The 21,870-nt window shown below is 30.3% G+C and overlaps 3 protein-coding genes across 3 annotated transcripts; all 3 read right to left on the reverse strand.

Moving 5' to 3' along the window:
• Positions 1 to 2,863: 2,863 nt before the first annotated feature.
• On the reverse strand, positions 2,864 to 6,239 carry LOC114413609 (aluminum-activated malate transporter 9-like). Its single transcript, XM_028378097.1, has 6 exons — positions 5,457 to 6,239; positions 5,117 to 5,254; positions 4,764 to 5,033; positions 4,506 to 4,642; positions 4,279 to 4,425; positions 2,864 to 3,825 (listed from the first exon to the last, which is right to left on the reverse strand). The coding sequence occupies exons 1-6, from the start codon at positions 5,782 to 5,784 to the stop codon at positions 3,121 to 3,123; spliced, it is 1,725 nt and encodes a 574-aa protein (XP_028233898.1). The 5' UTR covers positions 5,785 to 6,239; the 3' UTR covers positions 2,864 to 3,120.
• Positions 6,240 to 7,394: 1,155 nt separating this feature from the next.
• Positions 7,395 to 11,966, reverse strand: LOC114413610 (aluminum-activated malate transporter 9-like). Its single transcript, XM_028378098.1, has 5 exons — positions 11,436 to 11,966; positions 10,623 to 11,030; positions 9,560 to 9,696; positions 9,323 to 9,469; positions 7,395 to 8,476 (listed from the first exon to the last, which is right to left on the reverse strand). The coding sequence occupies exons 1-5, from the start codon at positions 11,902 to 11,904 to the stop codon at positions 7,769 to 7,771; spliced, it is 1,869 nt and encodes a 622-aa protein (XP_028233899.1). The 5' UTR covers positions 11,905 to 11,966; the 3' UTR covers positions 7,395 to 7,768.
• Positions 11,967 to 15,390: 3,424 nt separating this feature from the next.
• LOC114413611 lies at positions 15,391 to 16,318 on the reverse strand. The gene has a single exon (XM_028378099.1). The coding sequence runs from the start codon at positions 16,265 to 16,267 to the stop codon at positions 15,674 to 15,676; it is 594 nt and encodes a 197-aa protein (XP_028233900.1). The 5' UTR covers positions 16,268 to 16,318; the 3' UTR covers positions 15,391 to 15,673.
• Positions 16,319 to 21,870: the final 5,552 nt, after the last annotated feature.

The raw sequence follows: 21,870 nt of genomic DNA on the forward strand, positions 1-21,870 counted from the left end.
TCATTTTAATGATTAATTTAGTAAGTAAAATTAGTATTTGAATCCTTACAAGAAGTCAAAGAAAAATGAGACTAGCTAAGACTAGGAAAAGAGTGACTAGCTAACTAGATGATAAAGCTGGCAGAGTTCCATTTTCACTAAGTGCTGCAAAGGCAAATACCATTACTTTCGCTCCCTCCTTTGCTGATAGAGTGCCATAGATCGGATACAGGGGACCTAACCTAATAAGATCAGCAGAGGAGAGATGGTTGATAGTTTAGGTTTAACAACTAAATTGGGGATGAGGAGCTCCGTTCATAATATTGTACAACTTTATTTTTATTCCAATTTAGTTCTTTAACTTTTTTATTTAGTCATGGTCTTGTATTTTCTCTTTATCAAATGTTACGGTTTTATTATTGCTAAACATTGTCATTTCTTGTGGTGGTTTTTGTTACAAATGGTGGTACACTAGCGAAATCAATAACTTAGTCGTATGTAATTACAGTGAAATCTAAATTTAACATACTACAAAATCTTCCATTTTTATTCAATTTCACTAATTTCAAACTTTTAAAATTATTTCATTTCATATCCAAAAAATTTCATAGATCCTTTAATATTTAGATAAAAAAAAACATATTTAAAGATTTTAATTGGAAAATATTTTTAATTTTAGAAATAAAAAATCAATTACTTCATTAAAACCTTCAAATAGTATTGTTATAGATAATTTAAATTAAATAAATTAAAAATTGAAACCAAACTAAAACATAGACGTGGTGAGTGTAAGGATAAAACACATGCAACATATCACACATGTAATACTTGACATAAGTATAGTTAGGCGTTTGGTAAGTGTATCAAATGTTCAAGTAATAAAATCTCAAAAGTTCGAGTATCGAATTCCAGAAAGATTTTGTATTGTACTTATCTTGGATACTTTTCAATTTATAAGTGAAGAATTAATAGAGAAAGAGATAGAAGGAAGAATAGGAAACGATTAAAAGGAGTACTAAAAAGCAAGAGAATTAAAGTAGATTATTTAAAGAAAGAAATTCAATGAAATGCGAATGTTAAGACTTGGCATGCCTTGTTGGCCTAGGATGTATAAATTTATGGTTTTTCTTTATCAATTTAATTGGATCTATTCTACCTACATCTATCCATTTACTTGTCCCTCATGTCTCTGGATGACAAACCTATTTTATTTATCTATCTCTCAAATTTCTTTGAAAAGACTCAATAAATAAAATGCATAAAGAATAAATTCTAGATGTTTGCTAAATGTGTGGGCATAAAGTTATCATTCTATGTCTAGCAATAATTTCCTTATGATATCTTTTCTTTATTTTTCTATTAGAAGTTACCATCTCCTGAGCATCTAACTTCTAAAATTAATTTCTACATCTTTTCTTTAAATCTTTTAGAAGTTACCCTCTCCCAAACATCTAACCCCCAAAAGAATCTAAAGATGAAAAATGCAAGATAAAACAGAAAAGATCATAGAATAGAAAAACCTGGAAAGGAATCCTTTTGCATTGATAAATCTGAAGTACACCATATATCGCTTAACTTTTTAGGCCTGTCAGACCTAACTAGGGGATTAGCCACTCATGGCCATAAGAGGGTTTTATAGTAAGAGGGGGGAAAGAAAGAATAGATACAAAAGAGAGAAGAGAGTAAGAGTTCTAGGTAGAAGTGAGAGTGCTCTAAGACTCGGTGTGTGTTTCTCCTTGGCCAGACTCTATTTATAGTTGCTGAAGTGGGCTTTGAACCTTTGTAAACTCGCTTAACACAACTCTCCTCGCTTAGCGCGTTCAAATCGTGCTTAGCGGGTTCTGTTTTTGTTGTGTGTTGAGCACGAGTTTTGACTCTCGTGGTTAACGTCTCGCTTAGCGCTTGTCTCGCTTAGGGTGAGCTGTGCGCTAAGCGAGATGCTAGGCTAAGCCATTTCTGATTTATTCTTTGTTATTTCGTACTTTTTTGCTTATAACACCTTCAGTTTTTATATCTGCGGCCAAAATTCAACGAAACATCAATTTTTTAACATTTAAGCACAAATAACTGCTAAATAATCATTTTAAAGACAACTTTGCTTCGTTTTCTATTATCAAAATATAATTTAGCAGTTATCAAGTATAAACGAGATAATTATATATGGACATGCATATATCACAAATATTTATTTGACAATCATTTTTTTTTCTTTTTAACTTTCTCATTTTATCAAATTATATCATTTATTATATTTATATTTTTCTTTTTTCTCTCCCAAGGTGTAAAATAACATAGTGTGTATAGATCTTTGTATGCATAAAAGAATGTTAGAAAACCTATCTTTTCAGTATTGACAAAATAAATTGTAAGATAGGATATTTGTGACTAATTCTAAGAAAAAATAAATGATAAATAAAAAATATCATAAGAAGAAACAATCTCATTTAAATGTACTCTTTCTAAGGCACTTGTAATAATACTTATATTATTGTTACACGAAATATATATATATATATATATATATATATATATATATGCTTGATCTGTGATTTCTTTTTCCATGTCAATGTAGTATACATTGCTAAATCGCTGAGATTTTTAAATTTCGGAGTATACTCTGTAGATTAAGAGAGGTTACAATATTTACATTCTAAATCAAGAAGACTAAACCAACAATATGTTATATGTTGACTTACTAAACCAATTTTATAGTTAATTTATGCTTCCATAATGTGGCGGTAAATCTATAGTTAATATTTAATCTAAAAGAAAAATATACAAACGGTTTTTATGCATTACTCGGAGATATCTGTATAACTTTTTAAAATAAAAAATGTAGAGGCGTTAATTATTTGATGTGGTTTTAAAGATTGCTGTAGAAAAATATACAAACGATTTTTATGCATTACTTGCAAATTTCATCAAAATTTCAACCAGTACAAAAAATGAGAGTTCAATTAACACCCGCATTCTCGGATACAAAAGTGATCTCATTACAACCAATCCACATTCCACAAAGGATGGGAACGAAGTTAGCAACCCTCCAAAGTAACATTCACAGAATCAGACTCAGTGATGCATATTCTAATTTAGGAGCTCTACTCTGCAAGGCTTGACTTGACACATGGGCCAGTGCATGTTTCAGTCCTTGAATTTGAAGCAGTTACACAACCTGGCCCAGAATCCACGAGATGCTACTGGTGCTTGTTGCTCAAGTGGATCAACAAAGTTTGCTACTTCACCTAATTCCTCAAATGAATCCACCAGGTTTTGAAGCCTTGCTACAAATTCAATAAGAAGCGACGTAAATGTTGTGAGAGATAGCGAACTAGCACTTTCGTAAGTTTTTGATTCTTGACCCTCTTTGGCTACGGGATTTGATTTGTTGTAAATATGAGCAGGCCAAGATATCTGTTTCCTAAACATGTTTTGAGAGGCATCGGTTGCAGTCTCAGCAGGGCTATCACCTAGGCTTACATTTCCTTCCCAAGTATTTGGAACTTGAACTGTTCTGAGATCAAGTACTGCTTCACTAAGAGACTTGTACTCAAGAAATTTTCTTTCTTCATCCATGTTAAAGAGGCCTTGTTGTTGAAGAGCAGTCTCCTGATCCTCTCTTGGGCGGTTTCCAATTTCCCAGTTCTCGGAGTTGACAAGAAGGTAAGATTTTTTATCAATCTTCTGTTGCAATTCCTCTGCTGCCTCGTGCACTTCATACAGCAAGTCTCCCGTATCTAGTTTCTCCATCTTTTTAACTTTGTTTCCAAGTTCACGTAGCACTTTTGCCCCTTCACAACCTACCCTCTGAAGCTCACTGCGGAAAACTAGTCTCTTCTCAGCTGGGGCCTATGTATTATCACAAAAGGATTTTCAATACACGCAAAAATATCTAACAATTGGAAACATTCTATATCTGGACAAAAAAAAAGTTGGTTCATTTGGAATGCCATGATCATGATGCTGTTAGTTTGAGAGTTTGAAGACCACGACATTAGTCTCAAGGAAAAATAAAGGGCTGAGATTTTTTGTCACAAATCCCGTATTCATGATGAAAAGTAGGTTGAAAAATAAGAACTGATACAAGGGCTGTGGAACCTGAAATAGTATTTGGCAACAATACCCAGTAATACTGATATGATTTAAAGATTGCTTCACAACAGAAAGACAAACGGATTGCCATGATAAAAGCTTCATTTAAGCAATGACTATTCAATATTCATCTGTCTCGTCATAATGAAAAACAAAAGTTTCAAGGTTTTCTACCAACAACCATTGCCAAAAAGTTCAGACAATAAATACCTGTATTTCAGAAAGTATGCATCCATGCATGGCCATGACCATAAATGCGCAATGCCTTAGAGCCCCACTTAATTTCACATAATTCTTCCATGGATATCTGAGCATTTTGTAACGACCATGTGGTGGTTCCCAGACAGCAAATCCCATCTTCAATCACCAGCACGTGAGAATGAGTCAAAATGATGACCAACATATATTCATAAACCAGAGAAAAAAGTAGACAATACCAGTGAATCCTCTTTACTTGTAGATTCTACAACCGATCTGTAGCCATTGTAAACTGGGTCATCAGAAGCTTGGTAAGTAAGAATTTTAGATGGCACCTTCTTATATTCAACACACTGAAGGTAATGATTGACAACACCTGAAAAGAAAAAAAGAAAGAAAACAAAAACTCAACAGAATTATACAAGCAAGTTTGAGAAGCAACAAACTTACAAACTAAATGGTAGTAACTGGAAATGAAATGTGATGATGTAGAATACCTTCCAAAGATGTTGCAACACCCATGAAATTTTTTGTGACAAGATTATGCAGATCCTCACCAGCCCAGATGGGGTATATACAGATATTTATTCCCAAAGATACAGCAGCACCAAGTGCAATGAGCAAAAATCTATTTATAGCTGTATCAACAAATTCCCCTGTTCGATACCCAGATACAGTAATGAAGCAATACGTGATCAAGAACACGCGGAACCCATATTCATAAGGCTTCAAAGTAGGGTAGAGCTTTGCATAGGTGGCACAAAATCCTATGAATCACAAAGCTAGTCAGAACATTTGTGTGGATATAACATAAACAAGATATGAAAGGAAAGTGATTGTGAAAGCATACCTACAGTGAAGATGCTTATAATAATTAAAAGTTCCTCCCATTCTCCAGCCAATTCTGATAACTCTGCCATCCCCAGAGCAAGTCCTCCAGCTGACAAGGTCCCCAATCCTCTGTTAAACCCTTTGCTCAGAGTTGCCCCTGCATTAATTGATAGACCCAATGGAAAACATGAAAAAGGAATAGAATTTATTGAACCCAATGGAATATACAATTAAAACGGTGGCCCAACAGGTCAATTATTCAATTAGTTTTGTGATATCTATATTCTGTCCCCATAAGAATGGCCCCATCAAACTACAAGCATACTTTATTAATTAATAAAGTTGAGCATCAGCTATACCTATGGTGAATTCAAAGACAACGACGACAGTTAGAATGGCCCAGACGGAGTAGCGGCTCATATCTTTGAAGGGTGGTTCTTTGAGAAAAATGAGAAAGGAAATAAGGGTCAAAGCAAGTCCCATTTTTGCAGAGAAGATTATCTTCCTTGGATCAGACCGACCCATCTCCCAAGCCTTCTCAGCCACGCGTTTCACACTGTTCCACTTCGACCACCACCACCTGCGTTCTTCCTCTTCCTCCTGCCGCATCTTCGCCGACAGAAGCCTCTCCTTCTTCTCCGCCAATCCATGACGGAACGACCCCGTTTTCGCCAATTTCGGACCCATTTTCAGTCCCTAACCAATGCTAATGTTGTTCTAACATGTGATGGGAGTGACTGTGTGTGTGGAATAGATATAGATATATAGACAAAAACGTTGTCAGGATTTGCGTTGAATGGTGGCTCGTGATGGCTGGCTGGCCGTACTGCGTTATTTGCATCCGCACAAAAGCTTTATTATATTATTTTTGTTTACGGTGTCGTAATTCTTTTGTTTTCTTTCGGAACGAAAATGGAGAGGGTTACGAGTTACTACAAGACATGACATCATTCAGACAAGCAAAGAACAGACCAGAATCCGATGCCTGACTTCTGCGTCGTTTAGAATTCGACACGTCATAGGATGAACCCCAATTCCCGTCGACAACAACAACTGCGTTCTATCGGGAGTCCGCTGACTATTGAAGACTTCAGTAAAGACATGGATACTTGTTTATTCATATTAGATTTAGGTTGTCCTTGGTTCAGCGTGGAAGGCAAAGATAAGAGAGAAATTTTCTAATTTTATGCTTGTTTATTCGTATTATATTTTAATTTTTAAAAAAATCTTTTAATTTCATCGTTTCTATTTTCATCCTATAAATCGAGCATATCCTTATACTGTGTTTTGCATGTAGAAAAAAAATAAAAGGAGTAAAAGTAAGTTAAGAAGCATGTGAGAAATAAAAAGAAGGAAAATACACAACAAACATAGGAGAAATATATGTTTTTGGTTTAAGAGAAATATAATGAAAATTAATCAAATAAAATTAAAAAATGCAACAAGTTAAATTTTTTAGAGGCTTTAATTTGATCATGTAAACTCATATTTAAACAATATTTTTCGTTAATCGAACTTTAGACTTCTGTAAAACCAAATTTTGTATTTAATAAAAATTTAAATCATTCTAAATGCTATCAACTATTCCCTCCTTCCTAATTATAAATCTACATAAAATCAACTCCTACTAATTTTTTAATGAATCACATTTTTTCACATAGTTCAGCATTATTTTGCGAAAAAAAATTAAAAAAAAGGTGAGTCTCTTACTTTTTTATTTCTTCGCCCCTTCACTTATCAATCAAACGATGTAGGAATTCTAATATCTCTTCATTTCTTCTTTCTTCCTTCCATTCCTCTCCTCTTCTACTCAACCAAACATGTGAAGATCATACATGTGATTGTGTTAAAGGTAGCTACTAAGGTCACCAGGTGTTGCCTTGAATGGTGGCTCGTTATGAGCAGCATGGTACTACATTATTTAAATACTATAAGTGATACCAAATAATAAGAAAAAACGTCCAAATTTAATTATTTTAAACAGATAATAATTTAAATATATAGTTTATAAAAAAATCATGAATATGTTTTATTAAATTTCTTGATGATATAACAAATTAATGAAATGTACATATCATATTTACAAACCCATAAAATTGACATAATAATATAAAACTTCACGTTCACATTTGGCACCAAAAGTTCATTTAAGTCTTATTTATATGTTCAACTATATTTTTATTCTTGTAAATGTTCTAATATAAATAATTTTGTTTAATATTGATTCATAATCTACGAAATAATATAATTTTGATTCCTGCTATTAACTTTATTATATTAAGGGATGATAACTAATTCGAAAAAATATAGGAGAACACGATCTTAGTATTATCTAGAAATTCAAATAACTTGTTGGTAATAGATTACAATAAACACTGGGTAGGTCACCTCTTGACTTGAGCATCACAGTATTTTTATAAGTATCACCTCCAACCGTTCCAATCTAATGCACCATCATATCTCGGTGGAGAGTATCTTGAATTTTTGTAGGTCGCAATACAAACAATCTATATTCCACATAAGTTAGCATCCTTCCAAAGTAATTTAGAATCAACCATGCAGATTCTCATTTAGTCGATCGGACACTGCAAGATGGTGCTCTTGACATGAGCAAGTCCATGTTTCAATCCTTAAATTTCAAGTTGACATAAGGAAGAGTAGACCATATATTTCAGTCCTTAAATTTGCAGCAGTTAAACAACCGGGTCCAAAACCCATGAGATGCTATTGCTACTGGTGCTTGTTGCTCAAGGGGGTCAACAAAGTTTGCTACTTCACTTAATTCCTCAAATGAATCCACCAGGTTTTGAAGCCTTGCTACAAACTCAATTAAAAGCGATGTAAATGTTGTTAGAGATAGTGCACTAGCACTTTCGTAAGTTTTTGACTCTTGTCCCTCTTCGACCTCCGATTTCGATTTATTGTAATAAATATGAGAAGGCCAATATATCTTTTTCCTGAACATGTTTTCAGAGGCATCGGTTGCAGGCACACCAGGGTTATTGCCTAGAGTTACATTTCCTTCCCAAGTATTTGGAACTTGAACTGTTCTGAGATCAAGTACTGCTTCACTGAGAGACTTATACTCGAGAATTTTTCTTTCTTCGTCCATGTTAAAGAGGCCTTGTTGTTGAGGATCACTCTCTTCTCTTGAGTGGTTTCCAATTTCCCAGCTCTCTGAATTGACAAGAAGGTAAGATTTTTTATCGATCTTCTGTTGCAATTCCTCTGCAGCCTCGTGCACTTCATACAGCAAGTCTCCACGACCTAGTTTCTCCATCTTTTTAACTTTGTTTCCAAGTTCACGCAACACTTTTGCTCCTTCAGAACCTACCCTCTGAAGCTCACTGCGGAAAACTTGTCTCTTCTCAGCTGGGGCCTATGTATCACAAAAGCAAGTTCAGTACACCCGTATAAATAACTCTTAGTGTATTTTACATTAAAACTTGTTTCTAATAAAAATGACCAGACGTAGTAACTCAGGAAAACAGGCAAGAAAAAGTAAAAATGAGAAATAGAAAGTGCTATCTTGGTAACCTACAAAAATATCTAACAATTGGAAACCTTCTCTGTCTGGACTCTGGAGGGAGAAAAAAGTTGGTGCATTTGGATTTTGGAATGCCATGATCATGCACATATGCTGAGTGTTTGAAGACATTTGGCCCAAGGAAATATAAAGAGCTTTGTCACATGGCCTGAATGTATGCTGAAAATTGAAAAGATCTCCCTTCTCAACTACTTTTTTTCCATTTCGACAACTAGACTAGAAGGCCTTATTTAAGGGATCCGAACGGAGTAAACTAACCTAATCATCGTAACAGATTGATATTATTTATCTAGTAATTATTATTGTTTACTGATTTTAAAACTATTATTAATAAGTGAAATTATTGTCCTCATCCTAGGATCGACCATAAATTTGGTCACTAAACTTGGGAGGAACTCCATGTCAATTTCAAAGTTATAATGGCAGTAGAAATCGGGAATGTCACTGAAAATGACATATAGGAACTAAATAGCAAATGGGTGTCATAGACACAAAAAATGTATTTTAACCAAAATTGTAAAATGATATATGCCCACTTAATATAGGCCACTGCCTAATAAAATAAAAGAAAAATGGATTCGGGTGACTATTCAATACTCGATAACGAAGAACAAAAGTTTCAGATGTTTTCTACCAACGACCATTTAAGAAGAAGAAATGTTCACAGACAAGAGGTACCTGTATTTCAGAAAGTATGCACCCATGCATAGCCATGACCATAAACGCACAGTGCCTTAGAGCCCCACTTAATTTCACATAATTCTTCCATGGATACTTAAGCATTTTGTAATGACCATGTGGTGGTTCCCAGACAGCAAATCCCATCTTTAATCACAAGCATACGACTGAGTCAAAAATGAGGATAAACATATATAATTATGAACCAGATAAAACTATAGCTATAGTAGACAGTACCAATGAATCTTCTTTACTTGTAGATTCAACAGCTGATCTGTAGCCACTGTAAATTGGGTCATCAGCAGCTTGGTAAGTAAGAATTTTAGATGGCACCTTCTTATATTCAACACAATGAAGGTAGTGATTGACAACACCTGAAGGGGAGAGAGAGAAGCTCAACAGAGTAATCGTGTTGGGGAATATGTATGGCTAACATCCTATCTGATTAAATAGTTAATTCGGTAATGCTCTCCATTAAAATCTGAGACTTGTTATAATTAAATACTTGTGTAAAATTGACAATTAATCAAGAATAAGTCATAAGTTTTCATAACGAGTTTTAGTTTTATGATAAAATTAAGACCTGATTAGGTGATTGAATGAATGAAAAAATGAGTTTCACAAATTATATATCAAATAAATATTATGTTTTTATTTATTAGATTTTAACAATAATAACATATTACCTATACGTTAAGGAATACTGTTAGATATTGATTAGTAAATTAATTTTCATCAATTTGCTATTGAATTAATATCAAACTGATGAGGGTGACATATACAAACATGTGTTCTAATATTATAATTTAATTTAATCAAATCAATATTTTTAAATTGAAATTTTAGTATACTTTTTGTTAGTACTAAAAATATAAAATAAAGCAAAGTAAATTGGATTTGGCGCATTCATGAGTACCTCAAGTTGGACGAGTGCAAGTTATATCCGCTCGCCTCCAAATATTCACAAAAGGATTGTTTTTTTAATTTTAGTTTCTCACATCAAATCAAAGAATTGATAGCAGGTTGATCTCAATATGGATATGATATAGAATCTTAATACAATTGAAGAAAATTTTGATGCTTTAAAAAGTTGTATGAGGATACATAATTTTAAGTTTCCCTAATTTTTAGTGTTGTAGTATGTTTTATGCACAAAATAAATCATTTTATTATGTTATATGTGTCCTGAACACTATCTTTAACTATTGTATAAAACCTAGGAAACAAGTTTGAGAAGCAACAAACTAAATGGTAGTAACTGGAAATGAAATGTGATGATGAAGAAAATATTGTAGAATACCTTCCAAAGATGTTGCAACACCCATGAAATTTTTTGTGACAAGATCATGCAGATCCTCACCAGCCCAGATTGGATATATGCAGATATTGACTCCCAAAGATACAGCAGCACCAAGTGCAATGAGAACAAATCTATTTATAGCTGTATCAACAAATTCCCCTGTTTGATACCCGGATACAGTGATGAAACAATAGGTGATCAAGAACATGCGGAACCCGTACTCATAAGGCTTCAAAGTAGGGTATAGCTTTGTATAGGTGGCACAAAATCCTACAATGAAGGTGCACATAATGATTATAAGTTCCTCCCATTTTCCACCCAATGTTGATAACTCTGCCATGCCCACAGCAAGTCCTCCAGCCAACATGGTCCCCATTCCACCGTTTACCCCTTTGCTCAGAGTTGCCCCTGAATCAGGTCAGTGCATTATAATTTAATTCACCATGAATTCAAGCGCATAGACAGATCAATTAGATACCTATTGCATAAATGATAGTGTTAGAACATGAAATGCATTTGAAGGTTAGAACAGGATCAAATTCCCAACCATGAAAAAATCATTCTTATCGTGACGGAATAAAAATAAAAAATCTAATTACAATTGCATAAATGAAAATATCTGATTACAAAAACAGTTCAGCATCACATTTCTAACACGAACCTTAAAGAACGAAAAAACACATACCCTGTTGAAATCAAGTGCCCCACCACGCAAAAATAAAATAATAATAATAATTAAAAAAAAAAACACATGAAAAGAAAAGTATTGGTATTTTAGTTAGTTATAGACGTAAAGTTGTAGTTGTTATATACCTATGTTGAATTCAAAGACTACGACAACAGTTAGAATGGCCCAGACGCAGTAGCTGCTCAAATCGGCGAAGGGTTCTTTGAGGAAAATCAAAAGGGAGAGAATGGTCAAAGCAAGACCCAATTTTGCAGAGAAGATAATCTTCCTTGGATCAGAGCGACCCATTTCCAATGCCTTCCCAGCCACGCGCTTAAACGTGTTCCACCACGATTGCTCTTCGTCTTCCTCTCGCGTGGTTATGTCAATACCTATCTCAGAATAACTACTACTACTCTTCGCCGACGCAGAGAGAAGCTTCTCCTTCTTCTCCGCCAAACCGTGACGGAAAGACCCTGTTTTCGCCAATTTCGGACCCATTTTTCCTAACAAAACGGTTTGAATGAAAATTAAGATGTTATTATTTCTGTTTAAGAGTTCGCTGTAGGTATGTGCTGACTGAGTAGATATTATAGACAAAACAACTTTTGCCATGGCATTATTATCTTATCGTGTCGTCTTTCTCTTTGTATTGTATTCGTTAGGAGCAAAAGCGGATAAGGATACGAGTTAGAGTTAGAAGACTGATATGACATGACATCATGGTGACAAAATAGGGTGGGAATTTAGATGAGCCCTAATTCCCGTACGTCAAGAACAACAATTGCATTTTTTCCGGAAAATGGGCTACTATTTTTCTTCTTCTTTCCCAGCAGAGGATAACTATTGAGTTAAGGGATTTGTTTTTTTAAGGTACAGATTTATAAATTTAAAGACTTTACAGAATACAGAATGTTATATTTTTTTATTTTTTTATACAACTTGTTTATTTATTAATAATTGAATACTTATATTGTAAATCAAATGAAATTTTTTTAGATCTTACCAATTCCATTTTAAATGACTTAAATTACTTATGGTACATTTAGTTTTATATCATATTTTATTTTATTTTCATTAAATAAGGGTTAAACAATTTTTTGGTTTTTATCAAATAGGAAGTTCTTTAAATATATTTTTTAATTTTAGTATCTGTTATTTTTTTATTGTAGTCATCCAGTCAAATACTTCATTAGTAGCTCGTTAACTTTTCATATTGAGTAGTCTGAGAGAATTATCACGTATAATATTTTTTGATAAATCCATTTTTAAATCTCTTTCGATTCTAAAAATTTATGATTATTTTTTGTTAAATTATTGTTTAAATTTCCATGTCTTCAAAAAACATGATGACGTCAAAATATTTAACAAGAAAGTTAAAAACATAATTTACCAAAACAATGTTACATTACACGTGATGAGAGTTTTTATGGTGTTTTCAATAATTTGAGGAATTTTGATACTTATAACTTTTTAACCAATCAAATTACATGTCATATTCTTATTAATTATTTTTTAAAATTTATCCCTGATTATTATTTTTAAAATTTTTAAGATTATAACTTTTTAAAATTAGAAAATATGATTAAAGATAAATTTAGAAGTTTAAATCCTAAAATCTTTTTAGTTACTTTCAACACCAAAATCTTTTGAGGTTTAGGATTTAAAAATTTCTTATTATTATTATTTATTTTAAACATAGGTTTTATAAAAAAAAGTGTTGAAAGTAATTAAAAAAAAAAGTAAGATTCAGACTTCTAAAGTTATCTTTAATCATATTTTTTTATTTAAAAATTTATTATTTTAAAAATTTAAAAATAATAATCAATGACTAATTTAAAAAACAAAAAAAATAATTAATAAAAAAATAACATATAATTTGATTAGTTAAAAATTAACAATATCAAAATTCCTAGGGCGCAATAGAAACTCTCTACATGTAATAACCTTATGTGAAGAGTGTTTGTTATTATTTGTAACCAATCAAATTATATGTTATTTTCTTATTAATTATTATTTTTTGTTATATAATAACCTTATGTGAAGAGTGTTGGTTATTGGGTTGGTATATAAGTGAAAGTTGACCAATAAAATGTCTAAACATTTTCAAACCTAACAATTAACAATTAATAACTCAGCACATGTAGGAAGTTTCTATTTTCCAACACAGTGCCAGAATTGAGCTCAATTTAAAAGATCAAATATGACCAAAATCGGGGGGTGGCTTAGCCCATTTTGTTATATAATAAACTGATTTCTCGTGCCCTCAATTTAATATAGAAAAATGTTACCTCCAATGAGATCTATTTCTCCCATTTTAGAGTTGACATTTATGAATACTTAAAATAGTTTTTTTTAATGCATGAATACTTATAAATAGTTCAACCTATATACTGTCTAGCCACGTTTCCAATAAACCGTACTCAATCATTTTATTCATTCAACATAATCAGATCTGTTGATACTTCCGGTTCGTTCAACTGTTGACAAATGACAATTGAACCTGAACCGAATTTTCAAACGCTATGTAAACGTTAAGGAGCAATTAAAAAGAGTAAAACTTAACAAAACTCCCAACATATGTACAAGAGTAATTAACATACTACTTTTGTTGCTTAATTTGCCGTTAATTAGCACCTTAATTACAACCGCAATATCATGGTTATAGATACTTTCAGAACTACCTCGCAATTGCAATAAACTGCATGGAATGGATGATCAATATTGATCGGTCATCACCATGTAGAAAGAGTTGTTTCAGAATCCAATACAGTGTGAATAGTAAAGGAAAAGTGGGTCTTGTAAAAGCAAAAATGTAACTTTGAGAACCAAAAAAGGTTTAAAGTCAGATGGATAACAATACAAGGATTATCCTTTTATTTGAAGAATTGGATTCTACATGTTGTAATATAAGATAAGCTGGGCTCCCAGTATACTTGGCTTCTTATTCCACTTTATGTATATGCCACGTACAAAGAGAATACTTTCTTTTTGGAAAAAAGCATTTCTTCCCATTACACATGTGACATCCAAAGTCCAAACTCCAAACCTTATTATGCCTTTCTTTTTCTTTTTTTTTTTATCTTCCATTTATTACTCGGATCTTTGATCGTGCAAATTCATGTCTTAATTTTTGTAGTCCATTCCCCATTGAGGCATCCAACCGTATTAGTTTTTTTTTTCTTTCTGAATGACCGTAGTCATCGTATTAGGTATTTCGGGGCTCTTAATAAATTTCGGTTTTAAAATATATAAGCTCTTCTCATCACAGCATGAAAATGATTTATCTTTTTTTGGGGGGGAGGGGGAATCCGAAAGTGTAAACTATTCCCTCTTCTCCAAAGCTATTCCAGACTCTGAAGTATGTAAAACTCTATCTAGCTTAATATATCAAAATCGACATTAAAGTACGCAAGGAGATGTTTAGTTTCATTTTTGTCTTGATCTCAAGCAAACGTTTAGCCAAACAAATCATCCATCGACCATCACTAATCGCAGACCTACTGGCCCATTAGTGGAACGGGTCAGTCCATTCTTTAGCAATATTTGTGGCAAACAAAATGAAAAATAAAACTATTTTTTATAATAAATATCTAAAATTATAATATTTTTTATTAATTAACGGTATAAACAAAATTTGCACTCATCACATTGAAATTATACTCAAAAAACACGAGCTCTTCTTGAACTAGTCTGATATATTTTACAGTTTCTTTTTAAAATAGGTTAAGCACATAGTTTAGTTCCTGTGTCGCAAATTCTCAATTTGATATATATATATATATATATATATATATATATATATATATATATATATATATATATATATAAACTTATTAAATTGATTTTTACACATTCAAACATTATCCATTTGTTCTTTATTATTATTTTTTAAAATATCTTAATTTTAAAATAAAAAGACAAGATTAGAGATCAAATAAAATAAGAAGAACATAACTACAAGCCTAAATAGTAGTATTTCTTCGGATTTAATTTTTTTAGTAAAATTGAATAGTTTCATATGCATCAAATGGTGTCATATATTTCAACAAATTTATGAAAGAAACTCACAGGGATCGTAACAAAAAATAAAACAAAAAGAAAAACATAAAAGGATTGAAAATCTGGTTCTATTATAGATCATTCTCCAGTTTCACTAAGGACAGCAAGGATTTTAATTTTAACCATTTCTAGATTCCCATTTAAGCAACATTTTTGCTAAAAGAAGATTAAAGAACAAGTCTTTAGCCAAGAACTAAAATAAATTGACATCTAATCTAACCCACTTATGTTATCTGTGGGACGTAATTCCTAGATATCTCTTTGTACACCTTCATTAGCCAAATGTTAATTAATTAATTAATTAATTAATCTTTCCAACCAACTACATCGCCTGCAACGACTCCGATCGCCACAGAATATCGGCACCGGGTTCCGCATAGTCAAACAATCCATCTATCGTCACATAACCACCACCGTCACCTTCCACATCATCGTAACCAGTTAACCCAAACCCTCCGCAGTTCACGATATCATCTTCAAACCCTAGGAACCCAGTCAGATCCACTCCGTCAGATCCAACCCGGCCCGAATCAAGTGTTTGGGGATTTGTCGCATCCTCGCCGGGCGCTACCGCCGGCGGCAACCCTAGCTCGTCGTCGGATGCTTCCAACAAGTACCCTAGGTTCGGATTAAACACCTCTGCTTCGGACGCTAGATTCGGGTTCGGAAGCGGAGAAAGTATTTCTTCCTCGAAACTCTTAATAACAGAGTCAAGACCCTGCATGGTAGGGTCACGCTCCGTGACGTTCTCGGCATCATTGAGCATGTTGAGAAGGTCCGGGTCGACGCGGGAGAGTTGAAACTGGGGCGAGTCAAGTGGGTGAGTGTCGGAGGAGTTAGAACAAAGTCGGGGGTGCTTTGGGGAGTGGGAGTGGGAGTGGTGGCGAAGTCGCTTCCTGTTGTGGGAGTCGTCCATGGGTGAGTGTAGAGAGAGAAAAAGAGAATGTAAGGGTGGAGGGAGAAAGAAAGGGTGGAGGGTATATATAGTTGGATAGATGGGATTACTTTACTTTAATTCATTTGATTAAATTAACGGCAGGCGCGTGCGTAGCAGAAAAAGGCGCATAAATAAATAATTAAAAAGGAAAGGGTTTGTTAATTTTGCGTGTGGGATCCGTTGCGGGCCAAGGGGGAGGATATTTATTTGTTTCATTTATGGCCGTTTAACTATATTTGAATTCAGTGTCAAGTCCGTGGCTTCGGGAGAATCATGTGGTTGGTTTTATGGTATTTTTACTTTTGGGCTGCTCTACCCCACCGCTGTTTTTGCTTTTTTTAATTTTCTTATTTTTAGAAAAATTACACCCAGGATTCTTTTTTTTTTTTTTTTTTTTTCAATCGAGCAACAAAACAAGTTTCTAAGCCTTCTTCAAGCATACCTTATTGTTGCTGCTGCTGTGGATTTTGTTGCCGCCTATTAATTGAGTCTCGTCATGTTGCCGGTTCATCTCTTTTTATTTTCTCTGCTTTGACTAAATATTTTCTTCTTTCTTTTTTCCACATTGTTCATCTTCTCCCAAGCCTGAAAATGGATCCAGATACATAACAAATTATCAAAAGCTGGAGTGACATTTCACGAAAAAGAGTAATATAAATTTTATTCGTGAGTAACTAAAAAAAGGAAGCTGTTGAAAAATTAAAAAAAATAGCATAATTTTTTTATTAAATACTTTAGTCAATAAAGTACTGATATAGGTAGTGCAAACTGCAAATGGTTTCTTCCCATGCAACTATCAAGAATCAGCCTACAGTAATAATAAATTTAAAACAATGTATTCATAATGGTTATCTCTCTTCATTTATTTAAAACAATGTATTCATAATGGTTATCTCTCTTCATTTATCTTTTCGCGTTATATGAAATAAATAAAAAACCTATATGTATTAATTATATAAAATTTTATAGAGTGATCTAAACAATTACTTTAAACATCTTACAAATAATTATTTAAAACTGTTCAATTATTAGTTGACTGTATAAAAAGTTTTAACAATGAAAATTCAGGGGTGTAAGTATTACAATTACTTTAAACATCTTACAAATAATTATTTAAAACTGTTCAATTATTAGTTGACTGTATAAAAAGTTTTAACAATGAAAATTCAGGGGTGTAAGTATTAAAAATTGGATTGACTTTTATCTATTTTTTTTTAATTCAATCTAATTAAACTTAATTAAGTTGGATTATATTTTTTTAAACTCAATTCAATATAATTAAACTTTAATTAAATTGAATTGATTATTAGGTTGGATCATTTTAAAAATGGTCATTTTTTTTGTTTTGAAAAAAAAATTAAACAAATCTCAAACTCAAAAATAGGAACGATATATTTTTTTTTTCAAAATAATAAGGATATTTTTAAGAATTAGTATTCATAAAATGTTATACTATGATAAATAGAAAAAATAAATATAAATATATACTCCAATGTCATCCCTAAAAAATATATTACCTTAAAATAAACAAAAAAAAAATATAAAATAATATATTACTTTAAGATGAATAATACATTATCTTAAGAATAAAATATGCTTAGTTTAGGATTTTTATATTAATAATTTAATAATATTTTTTTGGAGTTGAATTTTGATCGATCCAAAATTTTAAATCCGTCATCTAGACCAATTTTAATTAGTTTTATTAAGTTAAAATCAATCTAATTCAATGATTAAATCCAACTACAAAAATATAATTAAATTATATTAGATCGGACGCATTCAAAAAGTTTATTGATACAAAAAATTCACATTCATAATATACATATAAAAATTATTGTACTTCGGATAACAAAAAAAAAATATTAATTTCCAAAGATGCAATGTGTAATGGTTTTTTTCCAGGGTGAACTAATTGGATTGTAGCACGCCTAATACTTTTGCTAAAAAAACAGAAATACATAATCATTAAATTTTATTTATTTTATTTTATTTTTTTTTTTCTCTTCTCTTTCTTTCGTATAACATTATTTCTTATATTTTTTCCTTGTGTTTTTCTTTTTTTTTTCTCTTTCATTTTTTTTAACATACCTCTACCTTTTATTTCTCCTTTCCCATCCCGAAAAAAGAAAAAAAAAACGTTCATTTCATGTTATACGTAAATGACATGTATATTGAATTATTGATTTTATTTATTTCAAAGATGCGTGAACAAATATTATCGTAAGGACGAATGTTGCCCAATTATGTCGGGATATTATTATTTTTTAGTTGTAAGATGCTAAAAAAAGTTAGTCTTGTTGGTAAATAACATACTTATGTTCCAATAAAAACATGTTCAATTTTCACTTCACTGTAGATGTAAAAATATTGTTAAGTAGGTAATTTGTAAATAGATTTATAAGTGCTATTTGAATTTTAAAGTCTATTTTGATCCTGAGTCCAAGATTTAATTTACTTAAATTTATTCTTAAAAAATAATAATAATTGTAATATGGAAGTGTACGACAGCATCAACTACTAATGATATGCTTGATTAGAAAGAAGGAAAATAGAGAAGGTAAAAAAAGTTCAAAATTTGAATTGAAAGAAAAAATAAAAGAAATGATAAATTTTAATTTTTTTTTAGAAGTCAGTTTTTTTCTCTTTTTTTCTTTTCCTTTTTCTCTAATCAAACAAAAAAAAAATAGTTCATTATTTGTGTTTTTTTTTCTTTATATTTTCTCTCCTATCAAACATGAGCTAAATGGTACTGTACATAATTTTTAAAATTACTTATTATTAAATATGTTGTGTCTAATTGTATGTATGTATAGATAGATTTGGCCCTAAAAAAAATTGTATAGATAGATTTGTGTATTTTGTTAAAGATTCTTATCGCAGAAATAACAAAAAAAAAAAAAACTTATCTCAAGGATATTAAAATTATAATTCAACGCAGGTTAAGTTGTTTGCATTTAAGTCCCAAAATTCTAAGTTGTTTGCACAAATTTTTAAACGAGTTTAAATACAAATCAACTTTACTCTGAAATCAATTAAATTTGTTCTCAATCAAGCCAGTGTATAAGTACTTAATTTAATTTAGGGTTAAATGTAATTTTTATCTCATTATTTTATTAATTTTGATTTATTTATTTTAAAATTAAGCTATTTGGTCATCCTATTTTAAAAAATTTAAAATTTTAATCATCCTATTTAAAAATATAAATATTTGATTCTCATATTTTAAAAAATCTTCAATTTTGCTTCTCATCTTTTTAAAAATTTATAATTTTGATTTAATCTTTAATTTAATCTATATTTTTATCTTTTATTTCTTACTTTGTAATAATTAAATAATTTATAATAAATATGTTAAACTTAAAGTTCAATTGGATTAAAATCGAATTAAAAGAAAAAAAAATAATATGTAAACAAAATTAAAAATTTGATCAAAATTGTAAATTTTTTAAAATAAAATGACTGAAATAACAGATTTTTAAAAAATATAATAATATAATGATTAAATGTCTACTTTCAAATGGGATAATTAAAATTATAGATTTTTAAAAAAAATAAAAAAATTAAGTGTCTCAATTTTAAAATAAAAAAAATTACAAATTGAAAAAAATAAGAATATCAGAATTGCATTTAAATTGCATCTAAGCCTTTAATTTATTATGAAAACAACTGCTTGCGTTCGTAAAAAAAAAAAAACATTTATTTATTAAAAACAAATTTCGACGTAGAACTTTCGGTTTTTTTTTTGTCTGTAGAAGATGATGCAACTGCGCCAAGAGTAAGGATGATAATTCAAGTACAATCCCTATTATTTTTTGTCATATTTCAGAATTCATTTCCATGATCTTTTTTAGGTGAAATAGAAAGAAAAGAAAAAAAAAAGAAGAAGAAGGAAAGCATGGTAGAGATATTGTTTGATTTGAGAGAAAGTGAAAGGAAACAAGGAGGAAAGTTGCGTTATAGAAATAAATTTGTTTTTTCTTTTTTTAATCTAAATTTTAAATTTTATTTTTTTCTATTTTTTTTCTTCCAACCAAACAAACCATTAATATTTTGTTGGGATGAGAAATGGAATAACAAAATAAGTATAAAAATAGAAGAAAAATAATGTGTTGTTTAAATGGATAAAAGTGAATAGAAAATTGTTATCTACTTATTTAAATGAGTGAAAATGAATAAATTTTAAGTATTATAAAACAAACTTTTTATATTAACTAAAAATTAAATTTAACATAAAATAGAAATTTGTGAATGTATTATTTTTTTGTTAATACGGATTATTAGTTTAATTTTTATTTGTGTTAAAAATTAATTTGTCTTTTTTAAAATATCTAAAACTTCAAAAAATAATTCAGACACCCTTCCCCTCTCCCATTTCAGGGAGCGGATTCTCTGACATTGAAAGTGAGGGTGTCGTTCCTTTATTTGTAGAGTGAGTAAGATTTGGACAAGTGTTGTTTATAATGCATTTTTTGCCAAAATCTTCACGACGACCACCACCACGTCAACCTCTTTGTCATCAAGATTGAAATATAAAAATAAAGTATAAAGTAAAAAAAAATACCTCCATTTTCCCCTTTTTTTATAATATTTTATTACTTGCTCTTTTTTGTCTTGAAATAATTGATGTTTTAGTCTTAAAAAATTTTATATTGACTAATATTTTTAATTTTAAATAAAATGTAAAAAAATTATTACATCAATCAATCTAATGATTTTAAAGAATATGCATATCAACTTTTCAACCATTTGCATTAATCACCCAATAGTTACACACTGTGCATTTATTGAAAGCAATAACATTGTGCTAGTATTACTTCAAAAGGTAAGTTATGTATTACTCCGATATTTTTTATAATCGGAATAAAAAATCTTAAATGTCAATTTTATAATAAAAAATACATTTATTGTAATTATAATTTTATCCTATTTTGATTATATATAAAAAAAAATTGAAAGTTAAAAAAATTTATTATCGAATAATAAATATTTGATAAAATTATATGTTAAACTAATTAAAAAAATATAAAATTACTTAAATGGACATATTTATGTAATTTTTTATTCAAAATTTAATTTAATTTTATTGATAAAAATATATTTTGTAGTATTTATAATTTTAGTATTAAATTAATTTTAAATATTTGTAGTTTTTATTTATAAAATACAAAAAAAATTACATAAACTTATTATAGAAATATATAATAAAAATGCAAAAATGAGAAAAGCCTACCATGCGTAAAAAAAAGATAAAAACAATAAAATTTTCCTATAAAAAGATTAAAAAAATATTTTGGTTAATTTATATATTTTTTACTAGTTAAAAAATTTGTTTGATTATTTAATAAATAAACATATTTTAGTAGTTTCTGATATTTTTTTAACCTCTACTTAAAGTAGTATTGTTTGAGATGCTGACTTCTAATTTTTTATTTTTATTTTTGTATTTGTTTAATTTTTTTATTATCTTTTTAAAATAAATTATTAATTTATTAAACTAATTTTTTATTTATAATTATCAACTAATTTTTTTAACTATCAACTCATTTTTTAATTTTTAATTAATTTTAGGAGAAATAACT

Source organism: Glycine soja, chromosome 5 (genome assembly GCF_004193775.1).
Source record: "Glycine soja cultivar W05 chromosome 5, ASM419377v2, whole genome shotgun sequence".
Lineage (NCBI taxonomy): Eukaryota > Viridiplantae > Streptophyta > Magnoliopsida > Fabales > Fabaceae > Glycine > Glycine soja.

Excerpts from the sequence above, each read along its gene's own strand:
- LOC114413611 (XM_028378099.1), bottom strand. The coding sequence starts at position 16,267 with ATGGACGACTCCCACAACAGGAAGCGACTTCGCCACCACTCCCACTCC.
- LOC114413610 (XM_028378098.1), bottom strand. The coding sequence starts at position 11,904 with ATGGCAAAAGTTGTTTTGTCTATAATATCTACTCAGTCAGCACATACC. Across the intron at positions 11,031-11,435 it reads AGTCTTTGAATTCAACATAG|GGGCAACTCTGAGCAAAGGG; the intron begins GTATATAACAAC and ends GACCTGATTCAG. Across the intron at positions 9,470-9,559 it reads CAAGTAAAGAAGATTCATTG|ATGGGATTTGCTGTCTGGGA; the intron begins GTACTGTCTACT and ends TTGTGATTAAAG.
- LOC114413609 (XM_028378097.1), bottom strand. The coding sequence starts at position 5,784 with ATGGGTCCGAAATTGGCGAAAACGGGGTCGTTCCGTCATGGATTGGCG. Across the intron at positions 5,034-5,116 it reads TATAAGCATCTTCACTGTAG|GATTTTGTGCCACCTATGCA; the intron begins GTATGCTTTCAC and ends TGTGATTCATAG. Across the intron at positions 4,643-4,763 it reads TGTTGCAACATCTTTGGAAG|GTGTTGTCAATCATTACCTT; the intron begins GTATTCTACATC and ends TTTTCTTTTCAG.